Source organism: Alosa sapidissima, chromosome 9 (assembly GCF_018492685.1).
Source record: "Alosa sapidissima isolate fAloSap1 chromosome 9, fAloSap1.pri, whole genome shotgun sequence".
In the NCBI taxonomy this organism is placed as follows: Eukaryota; Metazoa; Chordata; class Actinopteri; order Clupeiformes; family Clupeidae; genus Alosa; species Alosa sapidissima.
Window position 1 is genome coordinate 6535555 of NC_055965.1, and position 16877 is coordinate 6552431.

Genomic DNA, 16877 nt, shown 5'->3' on the forward strand with positions numbered 1-16877 from the left:
TATTTAAATAGGCTTAACTAGTGTAGTGTCCGTTCGAACATAGGCATACTATACCAACCCGTAGACCAATTACATGCCCGCAGGTAGGCTTGCTTTAAAAAATAAGATGATAGGGAAAAACATAATTCCAGCTAAGCAATCAATAATCAATATTGAATATAGGCTAAGCATGCTGCATGTGACATTTTTACAGTTCAAAATGACATAAGCCTAACAACTGTTTTGAATTAAAGCTATAGGCCCTTAGCTATGTTATGACAGCTTTAGTCCAATATTCCAAATTTCGTGTGAAGTTGGACCATTTCTGCTTGCTGAGAATGCATAGTACATGAGAAGTTGTGTACATGAGAAGAACAGTATTCAAATACTGAATTTGAAAGTACAAAGAGGATGAAATTAATATAAAAAAAAAATCATAGATAAGAATAAACCTCAAGTCATGATCTGCACGGGTAATTGCAGCCTTTGCAATTAATTGCATTTGTTCAAAATAAAAAGCAATTAATTGTGCAGCCCTAATCCACACCAATCTTTAAGGCACCCACTCATCTCAACTGAGAGATGGTCTACAGACCTCCTCCTCCTCTTCCTAGTCTTTCTCTTTTCATTATTTTAGGCCTATATGCCTACACAAAATGGCATTCATATAAATCTCCAATTTCTACATTTCTTTTAAAACATTGATTCTCTCAAAGTTTAAATCTACTATTTTGTGATACGGCCTACTAAATGTGCATTATACAGTTTCTCTCTGCTGTTCAAAAGATTATCCGAAGGACCTATATGTCCTTCCTTCATCGTGGCCATAGTCTATGATCGTGGCAAAATGGAAGTAGTTTGGCCCTCTGACGTCATCAACATATTTTACTGAACGGTAGACTTTTATGCTATATTTGCTGTGTTGCGATCAACTTTGAAAATAACTCCATTAGTTGTATTTGTGATAAAACGGAGTACCTTTGAGTTGCACCAATATCTAACGTTACAAAATGTTCTTTTTAAGTACAGTATTTCCGGAAGTAGCGTTTCAATGTCTTGGCCAATCAGTACTCTGCCTTGTTTTAAACGTCTCAGCAGTAATCGTACAAACGATGTGAGGGAAAGACAGCAGACACAGCCACCTTCTGGTGAAATTTTATCATTGTCGGGCTGACCTTAGATGTCGCGGACTGGGGCAAGAAGTAGTAACTTAACGAAGGATTTTGAGTAACTGTCGTGTTGTTTACGAACTAGCCAGTCGTGTGGCTAACTGGCTTAACACATTCATGGGAACCGAGGAGCGAGGTTAGTGGTTGTGCGTTACGTTAATGGAAGTCCAGTCATAACGTTAGTCTACGTAGCAGTGCTTAGCCAGTCTGACGGCTAACGTTAGCTATATCTTTGTACTTCTGGCACACATACTCGTCAGTATTCCTACCTCTGATGTGAAAGTTTCGATTATTTTTCTCAGTGCTATTAGCAGAGGCGATATGCATTGCTAGGTCAATTAAACAATGTTGTTCTTTAAATCTAGTCTGCTGATTTGATTCTGTTGCTAGCGCGGTGACCAAAACCGGCTTGCTATGCTAACGTTACTTAAAGCTAGTTAACGTTACTTTCCCTCGGCTGGCCAGTTAATGTTAACGTCAGCTATATTTAACAAGTCTAGTATGTTAATGTCCGTCTAATGTTTCTGTTTTCAATATGTTGCTCTGTTTGATGGTGAAAATAGTACAGTTGGCATATGTTTATAGCCTCTAACGTTAATGTGAAAGTTCATCTGTTGTTGGTGAGCTAGGCTAATAATCTAGTTAGCAAATTGGCTGTAATACGTTGCCTCTTTCGAAGGCTTTTGCTGGCTTGCCTAATGTTGTAACCTAACGTCTACTAAAGAAGAGGCGCCAGTAGCCATGGCCACTGGGTTAGCTGAGCGATTTAGTTTAATTTCCAGGCATTCATGTCAAATTTGGTAACGTTACAGAGTTGTATATCAGTTGTCGCATTTCTATTGACGGTCGTCAAGTGTACATTTGGGAAGTGGTGAGATTAACTTGATGTAAACAGACATAACTCAGTGGCCTGAACAAATATAACGTTAACATTTAGTAGCAAAAGCATAGTGTTTATCATAATAAATAAGGCCAGACGCATAGTTTCCAAAATAACTAATTAGCATTAATGCAAATAATGTTCTGTGTGTCGGTAGCAGACATGGGTGTGCAAAAGTTAATGGTAGCTGTGCATACCAACACGCACATCTGATTTTGTTTGGCTGGAATGTTTGGCCAACTTCGTAAATATCTCCTACGTTTACTTGCTAGTTCGCTTGGCTGGCCAATGTTAGTAGTTGTGGCACAGACGAGGGCTAGCATTGCTAAAAATGGCTAGGTTGTTGGTGAAGTCAGTTAGCTCAAGGTTTGGCTCGTAACCCTAGAAACGGCATCAACTACTTTTTCAGGACACTCCGTCCCGCCATTGGCAGAATTGTTGGCGCTTGTGTCTGATAAGTCGCACAAACTACTTGTGGTTGCCCTGTATGTTGTTGGATGAATGCTGTAATGCTCTTTTAAGTAGACTATGAACCCGCCTACACAAATGACAGTGCACTTATTATTTGTTTTTGCATGCATATTATAGAGGTCGTTAATTTAATCTAAATAAATAATTTTATTCAACAGATTGGGTGGAAGTAGCCAATAATCTCCTCTATAAGTGCCACGTAAATTTGAAACTCCAAAGACTGACGGACTGTGACGCCAATGTTTTCGTCGCGCTGTATGAAGCCATCTTGAGCGACAAAGTTCCAGGTAAATCTTTGATTCCTTTGAGATTGGATCGCTGCACTTTGCTTTTCAGTACTGTTTTTGCAGCCATTTAAACAACAACCGCTTCCTGTGGAAAGAGTGTTTGTTTGATTGCACATTTGCACTTGGCGTAGACATGCCACACTCCAAGGCAGTTGCAGAATGTGAGGAATGTGACCAAGAAGGAATCAGACCTGTCAAAACAAGGCTCTCGTTGTGTAAAGCCTGAACAGGTGATAATTACACTGGGACCTGAACAAGACAAACTCAAAGCCAGTGTCGTAAAACAACTCCCCTTTCTTCGTCTGTTGTTTTGGCCTTCAGATTACATAGCTGTCCCAAGAAGCCAAGAAGATGACATCCACAACGTGCAGTCGGTAATCGACTCGCTGGCCTTGGACTACCTCCACATCAGCCTATCCCACATCACTGGTGAGAGAAACAGTCACCCAATTCCTCACACCCTAGCACACGCTCACAGCCTACCTCTTGCTGCCTCTAAAATGACGATCAAGTGATCATGCATCGGGGTTTTCCCTGGTGGGGAAAAGCCTGGTGGTTGTGTGAAATCAGACGCTCCCTCCTCATAAGATGGGAACACAGGTCCTTTTGTGCCGCAAATTGTTCAGAGCGAGCTGTGACGAATCGCTTGTCCAATTGGCGTGCCAATTTGGCAGCAGGTAGCGGCCCAGTCTCTCTTGTTGTGTCTGGCCTTATTGAGCCTCCTTTTTGTGTGTGTGTGTCTAGGTGAGAACGTTGTTCGAGGAGACGGGGAATCGGTGCGGAACTTGCTGGAAATCTTTGACGGGCTGCTGGAGTACCTGACAGAGCAGCTGAGCGAAGATGAGGAACTGCAAAATGGAGGTAACGGCTACTTCTCATTTTCATTTCCACTCCTCTTAAAGTTCACATGGGAGAGCAGTAGTAGCGGGCATTGGTAGTGTTGGTAGCTAAGGAGCTGGCCTGGCATGCAGTAGCCAGAAAGTTGTGGGTTCAATTCCCGGCTTCCACCATTGTGCCCTTGAGCAAGGCACTTAACCCCGAGTTGCTCCGGGCACAATAGCCCTTGTAATGTAGTTGACATATGTTAGTCGTTTTGGATAGAAGCCTCTGCTAAATTAATACATGTAAACGAGTTTGTATACATGTAAATGACTTCATGATCATGTGGTCCGCTGTTAAATGGCTGACCCATATGAGTATAAGAGGACTTGGCATGTAACTGATGAAGGCCTGTGCCTCGTTTGCTTATCACACAAAGAGGCCACTCTTCTTACACATCAGGCCTTGAGCCATCAGAAGGCTGCTGCTGCTATTGCTGCGGCTGCTGCTCAACACAAGGGCACAGGATGTCCATCAATTATCAATCCGTAGTCTGTGCGGCACTCGGGGAGGGGGAGAGTGAGCACGGGCCGCTGAGTTAGGGTGGGGGTTGGACGCTGCGGCCTCTACACAAGCGAGCCCTTCAGCTGGCGTGTCCTGGAGGGTGTCGCGCTCTGTTCCACGGAGCACGTGGGGGTAGAGCTTGTGTTGAGCGTGGTGGCTTAGAGGCACCCTCTGTGGCCTCTCTCTCCCCTGTTGGCAGAATGAGCTTCAGGACATGGCTGATCTTCACGTCTGAGATGGTATTGTCTCGCTGGTGGTGCTGTGCTTGAGTCCTAGGGAACAGATTCTTTTTCTCTCTCTCTCTCTCTCTCTCTCTCTCTGTCTCTCTGTCTCTCTGTCTCTCTGTCTCTCTGTCTCTCTGTTTTGGAGTGAGCTCATCAGCTCATTGCACATGGCACCATTTCTAAACATTGCCGACAGGACAGGATTTGCTGGCAGCCACTTGCCCATTCAGTGTCTTGATCAGCATTAAGCTTTATCCTCACACACCTCCTCCCTGCCTGGTCACTGTTTGAACTGCTGGCCAGCCAACGCTTGCATTTGCACTACAGACAAAGGTCATCACTGTCCTCCTCATCTCACTGAGGGTGCACATGGAACGCACTCTTCCAGGATTAGATAACTTTTCAAAGGCATAGTCAGGATGCCCACTCAGTGCTCCCTTCAGAGTGACGTTAGTTGGCCTGTTTGTGCAGATTGAATAGTACATGCTGTGTTGATGATTGATTATAGCAACTTGTAACAACATTGTGATTTTTTTTAAAAAAAATTTTGGAGAGCTTTTCAAGGATTCCAAGAATTACTATGTCGGCCATTTCTCATGTGCTGGTTGGATGTACAGTGTGTCCAGCTGTAGTTTTTTGCATTTCTGTCAGCTGTCTGTTTTGTTGGCTCTGCCTGTATAAGCGAGAGTGCTGCCAACGCTTGCCCTTGCGTCATTCCCCCTTATCATGTGGAGCCTGTGTGTGTGTGTGGACGATTACATCAGAGCTCTGGCTGGACAAGAGGCCGTGGAGGTGGCTCTTTGTCTTTGTTGTTGTTATTGTTGTTGTTTTGTGTTTTCAGTGAAAGTCTGAGTCATGTTTTCCCCTCTCTGTTCCCCTTCTAAGCAGCGCGGCAGCCCAATGGAGAGCTCCACAGGAAGGGTCCTCAGGCAGCGCGGGCAGGGGAGCGAGAGCACGAGGACATGTCCCAGGCCTCCAGTGCACAGTACGTGTGTGTGTGTGTGTGTGTGTGTGTGTGTGTGTGTGTGTGTGTGTGTGTGTGTGCTCTGTAATTCTATCACAGACTTTCACTTTCTTCCCTTCACTTTGCTTTCACTATCGTTTTCTTGCCTGTTCTCTTTCTGCCCTTCTGTCTCTTGGCCTTGCCATTTTCTTGGCCCTTTCTCATGTATAGTCTATACACATCTTTCTTTCTTTCTTTTTTTCTCTCTGACTCACTCACATATACATTCCATCCCTCCCTCCCTCTCTCATGCTTCTCCCTCCCTCCCCCTCTCTCACATGCATCTCTCTCTCTCTCTCTCTCTCGTCCCCTCAGTGTGACCTTCCTCTCTCACACCAGTTGTTCCAAATGACTTCCTCCTCCCTGTCTCCCTCCTTTCCTGGCATTTGATCGGCTTGTTGAGGAGGTGAAAGTGGCGCGCAGGGAGCCCTGTCAGGTGGCGGGGGAGGGGGGGGGGGGGGGTTTCCTGCCGGGCAGCGCTAACGCTCGAGCCCCGATGGGGCGCCCAGAGGAAGGGGCAGAGGGGCGGAGGAGGTCATGCAGCCTGGACAGACACGTATGGGCCATATGGCCTCCCTGCTATACAGACACGTATGGGCCATATGGCCTCCCTGCTATACAGACACGTATGGGCCATATGGCCTCCCTGCTATACAGTAAGACACGTATGGGCCATATGGCCTCCCTGCTATACAGTAAGGCGACGGTCAGGAAGTGCTACGGCTGGCACCACAGGCCCATTATCTATGAGCTATTAGTATGAGCTTCCTGTTCAGCGACCGCTTTTTTGTGTTTTTGATAGAAATGTTAGAATAAGAAATAGGCCTGTCAGTTTGGTATTAAGCCACATGTTGGGCTGTGTTTCGACCTTTGCCCATCTGTAGATGCTTGCCTGCTGGCTTGAACTGACCAGTGGTTGTCGTCATCGTCGTGTGAGTCTGTGTGTGCCTGTCCTGTTTACACAATAGTGAGTCACACGACTGTGTGTGTGTGTGTGTGGGTGGGGGGGGGGGGTTGGATGAGCTAACAGTTCTGCTCGGTCAAAGGGAGCGTCTCTCTGGAGTGGACTGCCTCTTGTTTTGAGTGCCTGTCGTGGGCTGGACACTTGTGTCACTCCCAAACGGCACACTCAGCGTGCCCGAGAAGCCCGCAGCTCCAGCGGTGCCCGTCTGGTCATAAAGCAATCAACATGTACTCGCTGGACAGAGGCTCCTCTCAGGGCAAGACCATGAGTCGGCAAATTGCACAACTGCCCGTGGCCTCTTAATGCACATGAAGTGCACATGAAATCATGACTCGGGTTTTAAAGTATATACTGAATTCTTTTGTTAGCAAGCTGTTGGTATGTATACAAGTTTTTGAAAAGAAAAAAAAAATGAGTAGGATTTACTTTTTTTAGTTGGCTGCTAAGCCAGTCCAATCAGATAGGAAGATTAACAGGACTTGGGAACAGATGAGCCTGACTGCCAGCTTCAGAACATGTCTTCAGTAGCGTGTGGTTGTTTGGAAACACAAGAGCTGTTGTCACTCAGGCTGACGAGTGGTGGAGAAGGAGAAGCGAAACCCAAACGCTCCTCTCCTCTCCTCTCCTCCTGCCAAGACTAAGTGCTCTTCCATATGACACACTATCTCCACATCCCAGTGTGTGCGTTCTAAAGGCCTACTGCGTTCTAAAGGCCTACTGGCTGAGTGGGTTCATATTGTGTCATAGCTCACAAGGAGGAGGAAGCCCAAACATGTCTTGTGTGCTTTTTTTCAAAAGAACTGCACACCGCAGACGCATCAAAGGGGCCCCAGACGTGATTGGGCCGCCGCGATGACCACCATCGCCGGTGCCTCCGCGAGCCCAGCGCACGGAGCAGGCAGCATGCTTAGAATGCCAGGAGCGTGAGGTCATGAGCGGCGATATGGGTGCCCTTGCCAGTAACAATGTAGCCCGCTGAGCAAACACTGAACCAGCTGCTGCAGAGGGGATTGGATTGATTTGGGGGGGGAGGGGGGGGATTTTTTCATGATTTATAATTGCTCTGTGTGTGTGTTCTTTGCAGGTCGGTCGTCCAGTCCAGCAAGCACTCGCTCCACTCTTGGAACGGGGATGAGTCGGAGTCCACCGCCGAACTCATCCGTCTAGGAGACTCGGCCCGCACGTTCACCAAGAAGGAAGGTCAGTCAGAGCTCCCGTTTACTCTCCAAACCCCAAAGCTCAGCAGGCCTCTGTGTAGCAGCAGGTCTCAGCGTAGCTGTGAGTGTCTGTGTGTGTGTGTGTCTGATTGGAGTTGAGGCCTCGCTCTCACCTTTGAGATCTCCGGAGGGTGGTAAGGAACACTGGCTTATTGGAAAACGCTCTCACGGGAGCGGAATTCCTGACCTGCCACCTTCCCACCCCTCCTCCTCCTCAAAGCCTTGTCACATTCCGCGTAATGACAAATCCTGTTTTTCCGGTTTTCCCTGTAACCTTATTCCTCCCTCAACCCCTTTGGAATTGTTTTCGGAGAGCATAGATTACTGTGTGGTTATATTGTACTTCTCTCTCTCTCTCTCTCTCTCTCTCTCTCTCTCTCTCTCTCTCTCTCTCTCTCTCTCTCTCTCTCTCTCTCTCTCTCTCTCTCTCTCTCTCTCTCTCTCTCTCTCTCTCTCTCTCTCTCTCTCTCTCTCTCTCTTTTTTTTTCTTTCTTTCTTTCTCTTTTTCTTTCTTTCTTTCTCTTTCTCTTTCCATGGAAGCTTTATAAATATAAATATCACTATTAAGTCACCTTTTCCTCCATTCAAAATCCATCGTTTCCATGTGTTCCCACATGCTAAATATTCTCCGGGTGGCAGTTCCCACCGAATGCCCTTGCCCTCGTGGAAACTTGGGCAGAGCCCTTTTCCATTGCAACGGATGATTTGAGCAGATTTGTTGTCAACAGTTAATTTGATCACTTGGCTTATGAAACCGCAGTTTCCCTGCAGTCTCCCAAATTGCCCTGTTGAAGGTGCTGCAGTTTGATCATTGAGCCGTGTTTTTATATGAGGGAATCTAGCGGTTCACCTGGCCAAACAGTAATAGGGTATTGCTATTACCTGGGCTTAGAGAGAACTGTTCAAATAGTTTAAAAACGGAGAGAAATGTATTGCAATTTAAAGTCTAGTAAAGCCATATGTGTTATGAGTGACCTTGATGAACCCTTGGTGTTGTTGAATGTTATGCGGGTAAACTGGTAGAGCGAGTTTCTAACACCTGTTTTTGTTTTTGTTTTGGTTGTGCAGTAGTGCCTCCTGCACCCAGTGCCCCCTCTCAGGGTCCAGATGCCCCCTCCGGTGCCCAGGCCGGCACTGCGGGCGCTCTCGTCACCAGCGCCGGTGGCAGCGGCAGCGTCGTCCCGGGCACGCAGGCCACCTTACTCCGGGAGCCGCTGCGCTCGGCCATCCCACTCCAGCCACCCTTCCAGACCACCCCGCAGAGGGCCGCCGCCGCCGCCGTCCCCCGGGCCCCATCACTCTCCCCGCGCTCCGCCACCCTCTCTCCGCCCAGCGGCTCGGCCAGCCTGAAGGGGCCGGAGCGGCGGCAGCCGGAGCCGGAGCCAGGTGTGGCTACCGGTCTACAGGTGAGCCCTGCACAGGTGGAGTGGAGCCTGCTGGATGTCTGTTCTGTGAAGTCGCTTTATTTGTCCTGAAGGACTGTAGCGTCTGAGTGCAACCTGTGAGTGCATGGAATCTTCTGCAACAGTGGTGTGAGTGGGAACGCAAGGGCAAAACCATTGCGCCTAGGACACTTACAAGGACTTCTTGATAGGTTATCTGCTAGGAGACGAGAGGACGGAATGACGAATGTGTATTGAATCCAGTGTGAACAGTGTAATCGGGGGGGTAAAGGTATGACATCAATACAAACACTGTATTACCTGATCCACCACTTGACTTCCTATTGTTGCTTGTTGGGAGTGAGTGAGTGAGTCAGTCATACTCATACTCAGAGTCAAGTCTTCACCTGTTGCCTTGAGCTTGAGGCTTGATACACTTATTCCTCTACTTTTTTTTTGTGTGGGTGGGGGGGTTGTTTTTGAATGGGGAGAACTTTTTTTCTCTCTCTCTCTCTCCTTCCCCGCTGACTGAGTCACTGGAAAAAAGGGGCGAGTGGAAAAGCGAGCCAGTGCTACGCGCGGCCCCGTCAGGATAAAAATAAATACCTCACGAGATCACGCAGCCGCGCTCAGCCAGGCCCGAGAGGTGCATTCCACCGCCGCAAAGCTGCAGATCTCATCGTGTCTGTGTGTGTGTGTGTGTGTGTGTCTGTGTCTAGCACGACAAGTGCGGATTGCTCACATCACACACACATGCTAGTACTTAGCTTCACTTTTATGTGTATTTTGCAAGCAGGCTGACTTAAATTGCATGGTGGATTAGTCTAGACTATCTGAATACAATGTAATCAGCAAGGCCATCCGCTGAGCAGGCGATTGAAAGGACTAGGCCTAGACTACTCTGTACTTGACTAGATCTTAAAGCAGAATAGTCTCTCTGAATCCTCATCACTGCACAGTTAATGTAAATATGTAGTTGCAGATAACTGTTATACGTACACACCATACATTAGTGAGGGAGAGAATGTTCTAGGGTGTTATTGGATAGTATTTAACAATGGAGGACCCACTGTGGTGTTTTTGGCTCTGGACATATCAGCGCCTACTTGACCAGTGTGTGTGCTCATCATCACAGGGCAGCACTACTTGACCAGTGTGTGTGCTCGTCATCACAGGGCAGCACTACTTGACCAGTGTGTGTGCTCATCATCACAGGGCAGCACTACTTGAACAGTGTATGTGCTCATCATCACAGGGCAGCACTACTTGACCAGTGTGTGTGCTCGTCATCACAGGGCAGTAGGCACAGCTATGTGGTGGTTTCTCTTCCCCAGTCACTGGTGGCTTCATTGTTTCAGGGTGACACTCTCTGTAGAACAGCTGATGGATGAGTTTCACTGTTGCTTTCTTCCTCTTTGTGTGTGTGTGTGTGTGTGTGCGTGCGTGCGCACTGTTTCAGTCTGGTCCTATGAACAGATAAAGGTTAAGTTTCTGGGCAGCTCTCTTCCTGCTGTGGCTGATTGTGTCAGCAGCCGACGCAGGTCAATACTCTAACACTTCCCTCTGCTTTGCATGGTGATTTGACTCTCTCTGTCTCACTCCCTTTCTCTCTCTAGAATGGTCATTCTCTGAGGCCCACCAGTGACTGTCTGCGCTCTGGTCACCTCCTGTCCCCGTCATCACCCCACTCTCCTGGTACGTATAAACCTTATGCTCAAACAGACTTGCCAACCACACATTTTCACATCAAAGAACAGCGATAAGTTTTTACGTAAAACTACGCAAAAACGAGCAAACATGCAACTTCTCCGGAAAGCTCTCTGGAGCGAGCATGTGAATTAGAATCTCTCCTGATCTATTTCATGTGAGGGTGAGCGAAAGAGAGAAAGTGACAGTGATGGTGACGATGACGGAGCATAGTGATTGGCCTCTTTTTGTGCTAGTTTTTCTTCGGCCAACGGTGGGTTAAATGAAAGACTTGATGAGGTGAGCTTGTGTTCACTCGCAAATTTGCGTTCCCCCAGCTGCTGTTTTGCGAAACTAAAAATCTCCAATGAGTCTTGGAAAGTTATTACTTGTTCATCACTTATTTCAGTTAGCATTATATTTTCCATGTGTCGCTGATGGTTAACGTTTTCATAACTAAAAGGCGCTCAGGGAGCACAGATATTTCCAAGGCCAAATGTAGCCATTTACAACAAGTCTGAAAGTGGACCTAGGCTAAATATTTTGAGCTGCTCAGTGAGGAGTGTTTATGTAGTTTTTTCTTTGTAGAATATACTTTAGATAATTTCTTCTTGATTATTATCGTGAAAACAAGGGAGACCAAATATTAGGCTTTCAGACGGAGATTGCGCAGGGCACAGCCCTATGTTTCCAAAATCATTTTGATGCAACATGACGAACAGCATTTCTGCCATTGTCTGAGTGGCATTCTCTATTATTTTTTTTGGAATTACCAAAATACGCAGTAAGACTAGATTTTTTTGTTTAGTTCATCAACATTTTTGTATACTGAATTTGAATCTTAACAGATAATATGTATTTTTTTTTTTTTTATAATACCAATAAATAATCTAGTGGAATCGTTTGTCATCTGACCTTCGTATGAGTGATTAGGTTGTTATATTTGAGAAATGAATCATGGAGAAACATTAAGATCACTACAAATTGTATCGTTTTTTTTGATGGTCCTTGTCAATTGTTTACACAGTCAGCCGTCTGCTGCTGTGTCTGGCCCACGGAAACCTCCTCCTGGGGACGGAGCCTTTGTGATTCTCTCTGGAACTCCAGAAATTGGCCTCCCGCTCGGCCTCCTCTTTCCTGTCTCCAACCTCTGGCCTCAAGACTCTGTCTTTCAGTCCTTTTGAAGCTAAACATAATGGGGGAATAATTTATTAAAATTCAATGCTGAACCATTTTGATGTTTTAAATGTGAGCATACTTTTTATGTAGCCCACTTATTGTTCCAAGCTCAAGTCGGTTCTGGTGATGCAAGGCTACTTCTTACACTCAATAAGAGCAGATGTCTTCTACTCACCCAGAGTCGAGTCCACTTTATCTAGGAGACTGTCGAGCACAGCTTTCACATCGTCATCCCTCTGTTCATTTCTCTCACAGTCTTCCAACTCTTTGTCCAAGAATACATCAAGGTCATGAAGAACATTTAGGACGTCTTCTGGGATCTCCATGGGCAGAGTTAGTCCTTCTGCCCTCTCCCAAGCCCTCTTGCCCAGGCCAGTTCTGCCGTCTTTGACCCGCTTCAGCTCCTTTATTAGGAGGTTTTGGAGTTCCTTTTTGGTCTTTTTGTTTTTATTTTTATTTTCATCCATGTCTTGTCCATGTCCATCAACGTTAACCCCCAAAGCCTCCAGCTCTCTCTTCAGTTCCTCCAGTCTGTATTTTTTCACGCGCTTCTTAATGGCTCTACCTGAACTGTGCCCATCCTGCCGTGCTGCTAGGCAGCAGGCTAAGAACCAGCAGAACCACATTAAAATCACATCACCAGAAATCAACGTCCAAAAATCAATTTATCAACAAATCTGAAACCAGCCAACTTCTACACAAACTCAAGAAAGTGTGAACAAAAGTTCCAGTTTACCCTGTGCTATGTGTGTCTATGACATTCTGATGTTGCCTAGCCACCTTTGTGATCCTAAACGGAATGGTATGATACAAGACTATTGTTACCAGTTAAATGCATCATTCAATGGAATCTTTGTGAAAGGTGGTAAATAATAACAAAAAAAGTTATTTTCAGTTGCACGCTCAGCTTAAATTTAGATATTTAATAAGAGTCAACTATTCATTTTTTTTTGATGGTGTATATACATATTTATATGTTGCGCTGATATTTGGCTGCGCACTGGGTGCCAGATGCATGTCAGCCTTTGGCAGCTCAGCTATTGATTGTGCCATTATGTGCATTAGTAGTGTAATGTGCCCATGACCTAGATAATCATCTGTGAATGTCTGACTGCTGTAATCACTCTCACAGTATTTCATTCTCATATAAACATAAAGTAAAGTACTCAAGTAGAGCGGGTAGCTCAGTTGTCTAAGGGGATAGGCTGCTTATCGTAAGATCAGTGGTTAGAGTCCCAGATGATAACTTGATGTTGCATGTCTGCACATCTGCATTGTCTCAGTCCACCCAGCTGTAAAAATGGGGAGCAGCTTCTGCTGGGAGTCACCTGTGATAGACTGGTGTCCCGTCCAGGGGGAGTCTACGGCTCTCGTCTGCTTAGCCGCCACGGAAACCGGACGTAAACGCCGGCCAAATTGGCCTCCGTGGTTCCATGGATAAACTATACTAGGATATACTCTATGGACTAAATGACAACTGCTGTTGCTTGCTGTCTGATTACTGATTGTAGTTTCCCAATGAGCCAGGAAGCTGTAGAGACCAGCTTTTGTTTTATGCTTTGGGTGGGTGTTGGGTGTGTTGTTTGTGAGCTAATCCTATCTTGTGCGCCCTTTGTGTTGTCTTGATGTGCAGTGACCAGTGAGAGGTCTTCGTCCAGTCAGAGGAAAGCCAATGGAGAGAGCAGACACCAGCCAGAGGTAAGCCTGTCCCTGACCCCTATCAATACACCACAGATCCCAACCTCATACATCCTCTATACCCGGGCAGGTGTCCACGGGACAGACCGGGCCTTCCGTCCAAACGTCTATCAGACAAAACATATCTCTTACCAGTAAAACAAACTACTTTTGTTCCGACATGTACACGTGCCTGAAGGTTTCAGACAGAGATTTCGGTATAAAACCACTCTCTCTCTCTTCTCTCTCCACTGCACTCTTTAAGAATGACCTCATGTCATCAGGTCATTGAGCCGAGTGCTTGCGGTGTCCAGCTGGACCCCTCGCCCACGATTATGCAATTATTACCAGCGCGCTCTGTAATGCCGGCCTATAAATATCTTGTGGAGAGTGGCGAGAACACCCAAACGTATCCTGTTTTGTTTTCCAGTGCTCCTCGGCCAGGGAAATGTGCACATTGTCAGCTGTAGGCATGGCAAGAGCAGCCGCGTTTGAGCACTTTTTCCTGGCGCCGGCATCATAGTTCATACATTTTTACATCCTCACTCATTGTGTCCTGTGCCAGTGTGAAAGGACTCGTAGTAACATCTGAACAGGCCAAAAAAGCAAAGCAAGTTCTTAATGAAATGGGGATTGTGCGTGGGTGTTTTAGCGCGACGTGTTTAGATGGAATTCTTGTGGTTCTGTTTAGCTTCACTTAGCGTCCATTCAGTTGATAAACTCGTTTCACTGTGCGTCCAGCATGTCAGTCATGTTTATCGGTGTGTTTTTGTTTTTATATGAGCCTCCTTAGCTACTTAACAAGATCTAGCAGCAGGACTAGTGATGAAGTGTGCCTTTGGTTTACGCTGAAGAGGCCCCAGGTTAAAAATACCCAGCCATGTCTTCGGCCCCTTTGCACCGAGGCTCAGATTGCAAGCTGCATGCCACGGCTACCGGAGAATTAACTCCCTTGAGGTGATGAGTCCGGTTCTGCACGCAGAGGAAAAAATTAGCCCCTTAGAACTGTTCTCCTATGGTTCAAGGGAAGATCTAAAGGTTTGGCATGGAACCTTTTTAACAGGCAAATGACCCTTGACAAGAGCCGGGGTTCCTCCCATACGTCATCTCCATACGGGGAAAAAGGTCCAAGTCTGTCGGTCCCTGCTCCAACCACACTTGATTTGAAATGGGTCAATGAGATGCTGATTAGCGGAGCTCACAGGATCTAGATCATCAGGAGCGATGGTGGAGGAGCAGGGGACTGGGGGAGAACTCCCAGGCAAGATTGAGCACCGCTGGCCTAGAGGGCTCTGCCAAAGTCTGTTTTAGTCAAGTCCCTCCGCTCTGCGGCCATATTGCAACGCATTTTTGGGCACTTATCGGGCATCTATTTGGGGAAGAACTGGGAAGGCGTGTGCAAGGCTTCAAGACACCAACCTCGCCCCAGCTGCGAGATCACAACACATGATTGGCACGATGTATTCACATGTCAACCTATGGCGGCGGTCAACTTATGCTTAGCGGTTTGTGAGGCTATTGCATCTCCACGGTTCATCTCTCTCTTGACCCTTTGTGACCGCTCTGCCTGCAGAGGACTGCAACGACGGGGCCCAGGCGAGTGCTCTTCCGCACGCAGCCCGAGGTGCTGCTGATGTCCCTGCGCGAGGAGCTGGAGGGAGGCGCCCTACACAACGGCCACCCCGAGGAGCTGCGTGTCAACGGGGAGACGCAGGAGGAGGAGCTCCTGCAGCTGAGCTCCAGCTCATCGTCCAGCCGGAGGAGGGAGCACGGCAGGGGGACCAGGGACCGAGGCCTGCCCAGGAGGTAAGCGCAGGGGAGCATTGTACCTTTAGGGCTTGGCAAGACAACTGTATTTGACAACTGCAGAAATGAGTGTGTGTGTGTGTGGGGAACCCTAGCCCGTGTGTGTGGAACCCTAGCCCAAGTGTGTGTGTGTGTGTGTGTAGAACCCTGGCCCAAGTGTGTGTGTGTGTGTGGAACCCTAGCCCAAGTGCGTGTGTGTGTGTGTAATGCTATCAAAGAGGAGGAGTGTAATGTATGGGACTATTCAGGTCCTCTAGTATTATGTGGACTGTGATTGGTCACTATGGATCTTCCTGACGTGGCTCCTTCTCTGTCTTCGCTCTGGTCAGTGAGCATGCGAGCGTGTCGGAGGCCGGCAGGTCCCCCGGCCAGAAGGAGCCGCTGTCCAGCCGCAGCCGGCGCAACAGGAAGGCGGAGCAGGAGCTGCATGACATGTCGGAGAAGCTGTCGCGGCGGCTGGAGGAGCTGGACCAGATGCTGAAGCGTGCACTGGGCGAGAGTGGCGAGGAGGACCAGCAGTCCCACCACAGCGACAGCGTCATGGAGCGCAGGAGGCCGGCCAGAGACGCAGGTAACGCACGCCCCCATGGAGCAGCTGGACACATGGCCCACAGGCCCACAGCGCTGAACACAAGTCAACCTGGGAGTATCGAGATAAAAACGCTTTTTTTCCCTAAAGTCTGAAGCAACCGAGTTTAGTGTGCCGGTTGGCTGCAGTCATACAAAATGATCGAAAACTAAACTAAAACAGCGAGAAGAAGGATGTTTTCAGGATTCACGGTAGACGGTAGACTATTTCATTGCTCTGATTGGTTAGGTCTATCCAAATGAGTGCAGAGGCATTTCTGCCCCTGTATAGGTGGAAATGCGCCCCACAATCACGTCCCAATCAGGCCATATCAGACTCCCATTCTGACCAGAGTATGGCTACGTCAGGCTGGGCATAGGTCATTCTGAAACCAGCATATGATGTGCACCCTCACAAGCAAACTTCATGCTCCTCTCTTGTCCTGTCCTTCCTCTTCCTCTCCTCTTCCTCCCTCTCTGGCCCTCCCCTGCCCTGTGCTCAGACGTGCCCCTGACTAACGGGGTGACGCGCTCCCTCTCGCCCTCCCCTCCGCCCCTCACGCGCCGCCCGCTGCACACCCAGCTGGACGAGGCCACCGCCACCACCGCCGGACACGACTCTGCACACCACATGGCCCGCACCCGCCGGAGGGAGCTCCGCCAGCTACACAGCCAGAGACGACGGGGACAGGTCAGTACAGACGCGCGCACACACACACACACACAGACGCGCGCACACACACACAGACGCGCACGCACACACATTCCAGAGTGGCACTGACTCCGTAATGGCTAGTAGCTAGGGGTCACTTTGATCTTTCATTAGATCTCATGTCTCTAGTACAGTAACTCCTGGCATAGATCTAAACTTTTGGACAGCCTGACCCAAATTAATGCTGACTGATGTCAGACATGGTCAAAAAAGGTTCCTTGTTGACATCATGACCCAGTTTACTGTTTTTTTTAATTTGGTCAGGTCCTTGGTCCCAGGTCAGTTTTTGGA

At 47.7% G+C, this 16877-nt stretch overlaps 2 protein-coding genes across 4 annotated transcripts in view; one reads left to right on the plus strand and one right to left on the minus strand.

The window, feature by feature from the left end:
• Window positions 1-1046: 1046 nt before the first annotated feature.
• Window positions 1047-16877, plus strand: part of LOC121718170 (centrosomal protein of 95 kDa-like) — a 21719-nt gene continuing 5888 nt past the window's right edge. The window contains exons 1-13 of one of the 3 annotated variants that reach the window (XM_042103062.1): window positions 1047-1284; window positions 2658-2786; window positions 3108-3215; window positions 3531-3647; window positions 5279-5378; window positions 7445-7560; window positions 8646-8983; window positions 10576-10654; window positions 13458-13522; window positions 15075-15246; window positions 15301-15307; window positions 15637-15878; window positions 16378-16565. In XM_042103062.1, the coding sequence (XP_041958996.1) occupies window positions 1266-1284; window positions 2658-2786; window positions 3108-3215; window positions 3531-3647; window positions 5279-5378; window positions 7445-7560; window positions 8646-8983; window positions 10576-10654; window positions 13458-13522; window positions 15075-15246; window positions 15301-15307; window positions 15637-15878; window positions 16378-16565 (1680 nt within the window). In that variant the 5' untranslated portion in view covers window positions 1047-1265. Of the gene's footprint in view, window positions 1285-2657; window positions 2787-3107; window positions 3216-3530; window positions 3648-5278; window positions 5379-7444; window positions 7561-8645; window positions 8984-10575; window positions 10655-13457; window positions 13523-15074; window positions 15308-15636; window positions 15879-16377; window positions 16566-16877 lie in introns of all 3 variants that reach the window. The other 2 variants (XM_042103060.1, XM_042103061.1) reach the window with 2 other exon arrangements.
• LOC121718230 lies at window positions 11614-12555 on the minus strand. The gene is made up of 2 exons (XM_042103164.1): window positions 12000-12555; window positions 11614-11831 (listed from the first exon to the last, which is right to left on the minus strand). Exons 1-2 carry the CDS (start codon window positions 12448-12450, stop codon window positions 11665-11667), a joined length of 618 nt encoding a protein of 205 aa, XP_041959098.1. The 5' UTR covers window positions 12451-12555; the 3' UTR covers window positions 11614-11664.

What these genes read in the sequence shown, in the direction of transcription:
- LOC121718230 (XM_042103164.1), bottom strand. Translation starts at nt 12,450, where the DNA reads ATGTGGTTCTGCTGGTTCTTAGCCTGCTGCCTAGCAGCACGGCAGGAT. An exon ending in TAAAGTGGACTCGACTCTGG is followed by an intron (nt 11,832 to 11,999) that starts GTGAGTAGAAGA and finishes CATTATGTTTAG; the next exon opens with CTTCAAAAGGACTGAAAGAC.